General features: G+C 55.6%; 1 protein-coding gene across 1 annotated transcript in view; it reads right to left on the minus strand.

Annotated features, from left to right (window-relative positions):
- The window catches only part of ADGRE1 (adhesion G protein-coupled receptor E1), a gene marked incomplete at both ends in the record, with an annotated part of 39,323 nt that extends 38,483 nt beyond the window's left edge, over nt 1-840 (minus strand). Inside the window, one exon of the mRNA XM_080713021.1 lies at nt 786-840. Within this exon, the coding sequence (XP_080569147.1) occupies nt 786-840 (55 nt within the window). The remainder of the gene's footprint in view (nt 1-785) is intronic.
- Nucleotides 841-11,274: the final 10,434 nt, after the last annotated feature.

Below are 11,274 nucleotides of genomic sequence, written 5' to 3' on the forward strand. Positions count from 1 at the left end.
TCTTGCTAAGTGGCCGAGGGTCTCACTACGTTGCCAAGGCTAGCCTTGAACCTCCTGTCTCGGCCTCCCGAGTGCTGGGGTTACAGGTGTGCACCACCACGCCTGGCCTTTGGTCATCTTCTTTCCCTGCAGCTGATAAGACGCGTCCACCTCCTGGCCCCAGTAAAGCAAATCTAGACCTGAGGGTCCTCACTGCCCTCCCCACAGAACCCCATGGAAGCATCCCGCGCCAGGCTCCGTGCGACACGCCAGTGCTACACACCTAGTTCACAGCATCCGTGTCTCCTAAAGCCGGGCTCCCTCCCTCCCCACAGACACAGCTCACCTGACCGTCCCAAGCTCACTGTGGCCCAGAATCTGAACCCAGGACCCCAGGACCCCAGAGCTTCGACCCTCTCATCTGCCTCCAGGTCCCCTCCGCCTGGTCACTGAGGCAAGAGCCCCACCCCGCTGTGCTTAGATTCAGAACCCCAGAAGAGCTCGTGTTCTGACACGGAGAGGCGGTGCAGTTAAGTCCTGGGCGTCGTGGTCTCACTGCGATTGGAGTCACTGGGCGGCCACCACGGCAGGCGGTGCCGCTGCAGAGGGTGGGTCCTGGACGGTGCTCTTGCCCTTCAGTCCCCCCCCAGCTGGCTCGGCCCGGCCTCCCTCTGAAGTGTGCTGCGAGCCCTCCCTAGCTCCCTCTTCCCCACCTCCCGCTGCGCACGCACGGAACCCGCCTGACTCGGACCTCAGAGCTCCTCAGGTTCACTGCACAGAGGTGCAGCTGTTGAACATGAACTGACCCACGAGAAAGTCAGTAAGAGTCAGGTGCAGTGGCACCAGGCCCACGCCGATCATCCCGTGCTTGGAAGGCTGAGACCGGAGGATGACGGGTTTGAGGCCAGCCTCAGCTACTTAGCAAGACCCAGTTTCCTGTCTCCGCCATCTTTTATCCCATTAAGATGTATGACTACAATGCACCAATGAAAAAATGTTTAGAAGACCCAGTTTCCATATAAAAATAGAAAGGCTTGGTGATATAGCTGGGGGAGGGAGAATGTCTCTGGGCTCCAGCTCTAGGACCACAAAATCAAAAGAAAAAACTAAAATACGGCAGAGAAAGGAGGGAGATGCGTGCCCGCCAGTACGGCTTCTGCTGGCTAGCCATGCCTGGCTGCTGAGCGCCCGAGCTGCCCGGGCTGCGCCTCTGGCGTCCGCGGCACGCAGTGGGTGTGCGGCGGCGTGCTCGGGGGCTCCCTGGCCTTTGCAGGAGGTGCTGTGTGTGACCTTCCCTCTGCAAATGTCTGCAGAGCTGCTGGCCAAGCTCCAGGCCGCTCTTCTGGGTGGTTCCACACGTCAGCTCGGCTCACAAGAGACAGCAGCCGCCACCAAGGAAGTGCCGCCCTCCGCTGCCCTCGGGCACTGTGCAGGAGGCCACCAAGAGCATGTGCGGCAGAAGGGGAGGAGACACGAGTTCATCGCCCACTCCCGAGTCCACGAACACGGGGCCCCTAATTCAGGGCAAGGGGATCTCAACGGAGCTACAGAAGCCAGGCACGGGGGACGCACACCTGCACCTCAGTACCAGGAGGCTGAGACCTGCAGGTTCCAGGCCAGCCTCCGCAAACTAGCAAGACCCTGTTTCAGTTTAAAAAGGGGCGGGGGGAGCCGGGCATGGTGGCGCACGCTTGTAACCCCAGCACTACTTGGGAGGCTGAGACAGGAGGATCGCACAGGTTCAAAGCCAGCCTCAGCTACTTAGTGAGGCTCTCTGCAAACTTAGAGAGACCCTGCTTCAAAAATAAATAAATAATTGTGCTGGGAGCGTAGCTGAGAAGTAGAATGCCCGGGTTCAATCCCTCGTACCACAAAAAAGGGGAGGCTGTGAGTGTAACTTGCAAGTGAGTGTAACTTGCTCCTGAGTTTAATACCAAAAGTAAAAAATAAAAAAATTGTAGAGACAAGAGGCCTCCGCTTCTGAGAGGGAGGCGTCCGGGGTGCGACACCTCCGAAGGCTGCGGCGTCTGGACGGGCCTCCTGTGGGGCTGCCCGCTCTGGGGCAGCACGGGGCGGGAAGGAGCCGGGGTGGAGGGTGGAGGTCCGGCCCTCCCGGCCGAGGAGCCTCCCTGCTGCCTGGGTGGCCGCGGCCCTTCCCATGCCTGCGCCCTCATCTCTTCCCACTTCAATCGCTGGGGCCGGGGTTGGGGACCAGGGCCTGGCGAGGGCCAGCTACCACCCACCCGCCACGGGCAGACCCGAGGCCCCTCTTCTCAGAAGGACCCACATGGGACGCACTGAGGAGTCCAGGGGCCGCGTCCCCACGTCACGGCCTCAGGGGTCCCTGCCTCCAGATCTGGCTGCGTTCGAGGTCCTGGGGGTCCCGGCTTCAACAGGGGAACCGGGGAAGCAGGAAAGTCAGCCCCACCCACTGGCCTGCAAATGGCAGCTTTGGCCGCGTCAACCCGTCCCACGTCTGGCCAGAGCTGAGGCTGGCTCCCAACGTGAACCGTGCTGCTCTGCCCCTGGCCGTGGGTATATCCCTACAGGATTCTGCCTTTCATTCTTGTTTTCTTTTTCTTTTGGGGGAGGAGTGGGCTTACTGGACACTGGACCCGGGGGCATTTTACCTCTGAGCCACATCCTCTAGCCTTTTTTAAATTTTGAAACAGGGCTTCAATAAGTTGCTTGGGGGTCTCCCTAAAACTTTTTTTAAATAAAAGAAAGTTTATCGCTTCACCGTGTTGGGAAGCTTGAAACGCAAAGGACTTCCCGTTCTTTGCAGAGTATTTGCTAACCGGCAGGGCCCTGTACGGTAGAACCCGGGACCTGCCTCCCGGCGCCTCCGCGCCCTCTGGTGGCCACGCGACGAGCGCCACTTGAGTGAAAGCCGGGTTTATGTTCTTGACAAGGTCTGGCTTTAGGAGACCAGCCGGCCAGAGCCTGACGTGGGCTTGTTGTCTTTTGATATCTTCTAGATCCTAAAGTGAGTTCCAGCCTTCCAAGGAAGAGAAGGGAAATGCCCGACTCCAGCCCACAGCAGCCTCCCCCACTCACCTAGCGGGGAGGGGAAACTGAGGCAGCTTGTGAGGGTCCCGGCTCCAGGCTGCAGGTTCCCCAAAAGACGGGGAAGTAACCACAGCATACGGATGCTCACACACACACCTCACTGACACACACATCGCTACCACATTACTAAAGCCAGTTTCCTTTACCCGGCAAATCCGGCTATCTAAAAGAAATACAAGGTGTACTGAAAGAAAAATTAAATTTACACTGGGCCTGGTCCTCGGTGGAGGGAAAGGAGTCCCCTGGGCTGCACTACTCCTGACGGCCACGAGAGGGCAGCACACGCCTGCGGGTCTGAGCTGCAGACTGGACCTCGATGGGGGAGGGGTGGCCGCCAACATGAGTTCCCACGCTCGGACCCCAAAGAAAACACAACTTGCTGGATCCCTGGACACAGGTTAGTGGAGGAAACGCTTCCCATGCGACTGCGACTGGGCTCTGCGTGGAAAAGCGCATTTCTCTTCTTGGCAAAAAGAAAAGAAAGCCGGGGTGGTGGCGCGCGCTCGTCATCCCAGCATTCGGAAGGCCGAGACCGGATGATCGCGGTTCGCGGACAGCCTCAGCTCCTCAGTGAGGCCCTCGGCAACTCAGTGAGACCATTTCAGTAATTAAAACTAGACTAAAAGTAGGGCGGGGGGAGGTTAGCGCAGAGGTAGAATGCCCCTGGGTTCCATCCCCAGTACCGCAAAGAAAAAGAGGAAGAAAGAAAAAGAAGAAAAAGAAAGAAAGAAGAAAGAAAGAAAGAAAGAAAGAAAGAAAGAAAGAAAGAAAGAAGAGAGAGAGAGGGAGGGAGGGAGAGAGAGAGAGAGAAGAAAGATGGGGCTGGGGGTGTAGTTTGGAGGTAGAATGCCCCTGGGAACCATCCCCATCACTGTGAAAAAAAAATAAAGAAAAGAAAAGGGAGAGGAATAGCCACGAAACTAACTCAGCCCAAGCTGAGACACCCCTCTTTTCCAAACAAGGACCCCTTTCTCGCCAAGGGCGGGCACTACTGAGGCTGTCCAGCAGGGGGCGAGCGTGGCCACGTGATGCTCACGGCCGCCTGCATCTCTGCCCAGGCACTTCAGGTGTGGTCCTGTAGGTTTTAAGTTCCTAGGGCAGGTGCCCAGTGAGGCTGCGGGGAAGCGGGTGTCGTCAAATCTGTGTCCGCGTGTCTACACTGTTACGCCCAGTTCGAGGAGTCCCCAAAGACCAGGAGACCAACACCTTCTCTGGTAACAAGGCCTAATCGTGGGTCTTGGGTATCAAACGTCTCTAAGGGGTCTGTGACCACAGAACTCACAGCTGTGCTAGCGGGTCAGGGGATTGGGCGGGTTTTGACAAGCCGCCTGCGCTGTGGGCCGTCTGCCTCGGTGTGGGGTTTGAAGAACCCAGGCAGCAATCCCGGCACCTTTGACTGCAGTGGGTGTGGTCAGAATCACATCGTAGGGTCCTTTCCAACACAGCTCGAGGGCTCAGTTATACGCAACTAAAAACACCAGAGTGAGCGGATGCCTTCATGACTATAATATACCAAGACACCATGATATTTAAGTAGCATGCTAAAATGTTTTCAAAGTCTCACCTCATCTTGCTAAAAGTCACAAGCAAGCGGATACTCCCTATTCTAGCTGCCCCACACACAGCTTCAAGACGTGGCCACAAATTCTCCCCGGCACGAGCCCGACAGAACTTACCACCCTGAGAAAACCAAAGAGCTGCCGATCAAACTCGGCAATCAATCCGGCCTCTAGGCCAGGCAAAATTGGGGGGGGGGGGTCCCCTGTACATAATTTCACAGGGAGTTAACCCTAGTAAGGGTACTACGGACCCTATTCAAGGCATAGGGGAGAAGGCCACCCAGTCCCCGCCAGTCCCCATGGTTAGTTTAGTTAGGGTCTCTTGTAGAGTTCTGTTTATACATTCTGCCCGTCCTGAACTCTGGGGCCTGTATCCAATTTGCCCCCCAAATTTGGACTAATTCTTGCCTCACCTGGGAGGTCCATTGTCTGAGCTCAAGAGTGTGGGCATGCCTTACCTTGGGAAGATGTCTTCTAGTAGTTTTTTGTCATCGTCTGGGCTGTCGCATGTTTGGTAGGGGCCAGGGAGCAGGCTGTGATGATGCCGTGTGGGCACCGCCTGCCCACCACTCGGGGCTGCCCAAGCACCCCCTCTACAGCATGGGGGTGGCAACAACAAGTTCCCGGCCCAAAGCGAGCCCATCAACGTCCTTGACCAAGGCAGTGGCCGCGATGGTCCATAGACAAGGGGGCCACCCAGCTGCCACCAGGTCCAGCTTCCCTGAGAGATAGGCCAAGGGCCTGAGTCAGGACCCCGGGCCACTCCCCTCCTCCCAACAATTCACAGATGGAAAGGCTCTGCCACGTCCGGACGCCCCAATGCCGGGGCCAACAAGAGAGCCTGTTTAAGGTCCAAAACAGTATACCAAGCCGGGCGTGGTGGAGCACGCTTGTAATCCCCGCACTTGGGAGGCTGAGACAGGAGGATCGCACAGGTTCGAAGCCAACCTCAACTACTGAGTGAGGCGCTTAGCAACTTAGTGAGACCCTGTTTCCAAATAAAGTATAAAATAGGTCTGGGAGTATAGCCCGGAGGGAGAAAGTCTCTGGGTTTCACCCTCAGTACCACCAAAAAAAAAAAAATTATTCCACACATGGGAGGGGGGCAAAGAACTCAAAGCAAGGGCCAGGACCGTAGGATGGACGTCCATCACTCTCCTGTCTTAGGCAACAAGGGAGCACTCCACAGGGACTGGTGATGGACCAATATGCCCAGGGCCTCGAGGCGTCTAAAGTGAGGCTGGACCCTTGCCTCGCTTCTCTGGACGCAGGGTACTGTCTTGCTCTGGTTGGACTCAGCAGGTTTGAGTTCCACCAAGACTGGTGCCCGATGAGCGGCTAGCCCCACGCCCCCGTCTCGGCCCTTGGAGCAGCCGGCATTCACCCTCTAATTGAATCGCCAACACTTGTATGGGGTTCCCTGTTTGATCAACCACCCGAGGCTCTTCATTTATGAAGGATATTTGTGCCCCAATTTTGGTTAAATCTCCTCCCAGCAGTGGGCATGGGCATTCTGGCTAATGTTACCATGAAAGAGTGGGAGGTCTGGCCCGCTCCGAGATCCACTGTTCTTCGGGTGGTCCATGAATATTGGTTTGTACCAGTAGCTCCCTGTATCCAAGACCTTTTGTTAGACGATTTGCCCTGACCTGCCTGTCTTCTGGGCTCTGTGGTACACTTTTTCAGCCACAGCCGGCAATTCCTGTAGGGTTGTATCGGCCAATCTGTCTATTCTCGGTAATTTCTCCTAATATCTGGAGCGGCCTGGTTTACAAAGGCCATATTAACCGCAGACGTATGTTCTGGAGCTTCTGGATTCACAGAATGTAGGTTCGGAAAGCCTCCATAATTCTTCCTAAAAATGCTGCGGGAGACGTCCTCCTGCTGTATTTTCCTTAGCCAAATTAGTGGGTCGCCTAGCTGCGGCCCTGAGGCCCCCACTAGCCTGGCGGCAGACCCAAGCCTCTCCTTACCTTCTGCTGTATTATGGTCCCAGTTTGGTCTAACCGAGGGAAAGCCTCCCTCTGTCAAGGCTGGTGGGTTGGTTGGAGTCCCATCAATGCCTGGCTCCAATTTCCAAGCCTCAGGCAGGCTGGTGGGCACCATTCCTGCCCCGCTTACCACACCACACCACACACTGGCTTCCCGGGAATGCATGTGTTAATCAGGCACCCAAATTTCAACCTATGTTTTCCCCAGAGCCTCTGAGGGCTTTCTGAGGAGACAAAGCCAGGTTAAGTGTGGTTAGGGGTACTCTTCTAGCCTGCACTGAAGATGACGCAACCATTATCAAATAGTCTTTGCTGTGAAAGGATGGTGTCTAAACAGGATTTGCCTCCTTTAAAACGCCCCCGGGCCTGCTTTTTAGAAAACACGCAGGTGTGGGGTTTTTTTGTGTTTTTTTGTTTGTTTGTTTGTTTTTTGTTTGTTTTGTTTTTGGTGGTACTGGGGTTCCTGGAAGTCCTTCTATCTCCGGGCTACACTCCCAGACCTATTTTTACATTTTTTATTTGGAAACAGGGTCTCCTAAGCCAGCGCGCGCAGCTAGCTTCGAACCTGCGCGATCCTCCTGTCTCTGCCTCCCAAGCGCGGGGATGACAAGCGTGCGCCACCACGCCCGGCAGGTGTGGGGTTTTAAAAGCACAACACTCCCGACTACTTGAGAAACTGCTATGAGCTTATTAAACCCATTAAAACATATCCCTGCCCAACTGACCCTGAGTGGGCAGCGGCAGGCGAGACGGCCAGGGCAGTCCACGGCGCTCTGCACACAGGCGGCTGTCCTGGGAGGCACCACTCCTGAACCCAAACAACTGCTTGCATCCCCAGTGCTCGGCCTCCGCACACAACAGAATGGACGCTACGGGAGTGTCAGGGCCTGGACACCACTCTCCACCAGCCTGGCCCTCGCGATGGGGCAGCGAGCTCGCCTGGGCAAAAGCACAGTAGGCGCATCTCAGTGCGCCACGGGGCCTCAGAGCCTGCTGCGTGGGCGCGGGTCTCGTTGAGGAGCCTTCCAGAACAACCGGGAGACCAGAGACACAGCAGCTGGCCCTGACCCCACGTGCCAGGGACAAGGCAGGGGGGCTCTGGGATCCCTGAAGGACAGTGTGTCCCCTGCTCAAAAGGCCTTCAAACAAAAACAGGCTCCATGCAAGGACGGCACGCACCACCAGGCCAAAGGTACAGGAGAGGAAAACCCAACAGCCCCGATCGCCCCTCAGCACCCTGAAGCGGGGCCAGACGGCAGCCTCCACGCTGGCCAGCCTGCTGGTCTGGGAGAGTGAGGGGAGGCAGGACGGTGCAGCTGGCAGGGGTCTGCAATTATAGCAAAGGGCCAGTACCTCATTGGCTGGTTCCCTGCCTCATCTCGGGGCCCCGCAGCCGGCAGGGGAAGAACAGCGGAGTCAGCCACAGCGGGCTGCCTCGGTGGCTCCCGCTCTGCCCTCCTTCTGGCGTGGGGGGCTCCCTGCGGGACTCCCTGTGCTTCTCTTGAGGTCCCTGTTGGGGTTCTGGACCCCCAGGGGCCGGGGGGGTCAGCTTCAGTGCTGCCCTGCAAAACGGGATAAGAGGCAAGGATGGTTTAATTGGCAGACCTGCAGCTGCACTTGGAAGAACTCTTAACGAGAACCCATGTCGTCATCTCAAACTGTTACAAAAGCCTTCTCATTTAACTTTAAGGACATTTTCCAGCAAAACTAAATGTTAACAAGAGATTAAAACAAAGCACATTTTAAGCACAATTTTTTTTTTTTTTTTTTTTGCTGGTTTGGGGATGGAACCCAGGGGCATTTGACCTCTGAGCTACACCCTTGCCCTATTTTTTTTTTTTATTCTTTATTTTGAAACCAGGTCTCACTGAGTTGCAGAGGGCCTCACTAAGTAGCTGAGGCTGTCTGTGAACCACGATCCTCCGGTTTCAGCCTCCTGAATGCTGGGATTACAAGGGTGTCCACCACACCCGGCTAAGCACAATTTTTTTAAGTGCCCCCCAGCAAGGTTGACCGACAATGTCCAGAAAATGAAACAGACCAAAAGACACAGCTCACACACACACACACACACACACACACACACAAATCAACACAAGCCAACCAATTCTCCTTGTCACCTGGAGGAGACACCCGAAATGAGACATCGGCCTCTAACCGCACGGCGAGAGCGACCCGCTTTGTCTCCTACCAAACCAAAAGGGACCTGCTCCTTACCAAGTGGGTCAGGACGTCTCCCAGATCCCACGGCCTGGGGTCCTCCGGCGCGTCCACCTAGACCACCTACAGGCTACTTCCAAGAGGTCCCGACAAAGACAGACAAAAGACAATTAAGACAGACAACAAAACAAATATCTTTACAGGTCTGCAATAGGCTCCATGGGTCAGGGGTCCTGTGGACGTCTTGGGAATCACGGACGAGCCCCCAAATGTTACGCCCAGTTCAAGGAGCCCCCAGAGACCATCAGGACACTGACACCACATGCAAAAGCAAAGAGCCTTTATTCGGCTTAAGCACGGACTCTCAGACTTGACCGACGAGGCAGATCCATGCCGAGAGCCCCTTCAGCAGTAGAGACGAAGCTTTGGTGGTGGTTAGGTAGAGGTGGGGAACTAGCCACATCTGAGCAAGGCTGGTCTTGCTCAGGGGACTGGGCCACACAGGCCACATCAGCTTAAACGTTTTAAGCGCAGGTTTTGGGTTTTAGTTGTTCTGCCTAAGTCTCATTCGTACACAAGCCTGAGTTTCAGCCTTCTGCCTTTCCATCCGTTTTTTCAGTCTGATTTTGATAGTTTTGCAGGGGTGGAGAGAGGTTGGGGGCTGGGGTCCGCCGCCCTGCCGCCCTGCCAGCGGCACTTTTGTGTCTGTGTCTCTGTAGTTGTGTGTCTGCCTGTTACCTGCGTCTGGGTCTCTGCCCACCTGTGCACCTGGCTGCCAGGTGCTGGGGCGGATCTCCTGAGCATCCATTTGCCAAATGCACCTGTTTAAGTGTGTCTTTGGGGCTATCTTCTTATGAGCATCTTTGTGCTTGTTTTGGGTCAGTTTGTGTGTATGGGGGATTTATTTATGAGGGTCTTATGAGTTGAATTGCATGCCCCTCCCCCAAAAAATTGGCATTGTTGAGGATGGATGTGGGGACACACATCTGTAACCCAGGCTGAGACAGGAGGACCACAGGTTCAGGACCAGCCTCAGCAACTTAGCAAGACCCTGTTTCAAAATAATAAATAAATAAAGCCAGGCGTGGTGGTGCACACTTGTAATCCCCGTGCTTGGGAGGCTGAGACAGGAGGATTGCACAGGTTCGAAGACAGCCTCAGCTACTTAGTGAGACTCTGTTTCCAAATAAAGTATAAAATAGGTCTAGGAGTATAGCCTGGAGGTAGAAAAGCCCCTAGGTTCCACCCCAGTACCACAAAATAATAATAATAATAATAATAATAATAATAATAATAAAACAAATATGGCTAGGGGTGTAGCTGGGTAGAAGGCCCCTGGGTTCCATCCTAACCCCCAGGGCCTGGGACCCTGACCGGAGGTGGAAGTCAGATCACTGCTGCTGTGACTGGTGTAAGGGGCTCCAGATGGAATCATCCTGGATTCCTGGGAGAGCCCAAGTCCAGGGCAAGTGTGTTTCTGAGAGAAGGGAGCGGGAGAGGTGGCCACCCGTGGTGGCCAGGGGAGCCAGGCGCCTGCAAGATGAGGACCCTGGAGGACGGGGCTCCGCAGAGCACGAGAGGCCCAGATGGGCCGTCCCGCACCTGCGGGGTGCACGGGCGCCAGCGCCGACCTTGAGCACGGAGCCTCCAGAAGCAGACAGAAAAGCCTGTGTCAGCCGCGCGGCTGGTGATACTTTGTCACAGCAGTGTTGGTGGACACCGTGTGTGCATGCAAGGTGTGCGTGTGTGCACACGTGTGTGCCTGTGCGTGTGCCTGCCCCCAAGTAGCTAGGAGTGGCCGATGGCCCCAGAGAACTTTGAAGATAGGGCATCGCCAGGCTGCTGTATGGAACGTGGACGTCTCTGAGCCTCGGCTTCCCTGGAGCAGTGGGGAGAACAGAGATACACCAGCGAGCCCGGCAGCTAGAGCGGCCTGGGTTTCTGCATCATCTTTCTCTGGCTCAGAGAGGCGAGACCCTTCTGGAAATTTGACCACTAATTTTACAGGGACAGAGACGACCTTAGACTCTGTCTGGAGCCTGGACCTTTAGGCTTTCCTGCCCACTGAGTGGCGGAGTCGCAGTGGACACGCGGCTCGAGGGCTGCCCCGCTGGTGGGGAGGGTGGCGTTTGAGAGCACCTGCTGCTGGGCTCTGGAGCGCGTGGAGCGCGTGGTCCTTCTCCATGGCAGCCGTGTGCGCTGGTAAGCCTTATTCCTTCTCTTGTGCTTGGTAAGCCTTATTCCACCGCCTCTAATAGAGTTGCCAAGGGGAAAAAAACAACTTCCTGGCTTTGGGACTTCAAAAGTCTATTTCAAGATTCCAAATCTTGGCTTGATGAGCATAAAAAATTTAAGGTCCAAAGGACTCAAGATAAAAACCTGGCCAGCGGATAATGGCTGGCAGGAGCTGGGGAAGGGGGAGGCGGGGTTGTTTAATGTATCCAGAGCTTCAGCCTAGCACCTGGAAAACTTCTGGGGACGGAGGGCGGTGGCGATTTCACAGTGCTGCAAATATA

The sequence above is a fragment of the Muscardinus avellanarius genome, assembly GCF_963383645.1.
Source record: "Muscardinus avellanarius genome assembly, chromosome: 16".
NCBI classification, from domain to species: domain Eukaryota; kingdom Metazoa; phylum Chordata; class Mammalia; order Rodentia; family Gliridae; genus Muscardinus; species Muscardinus avellanarius.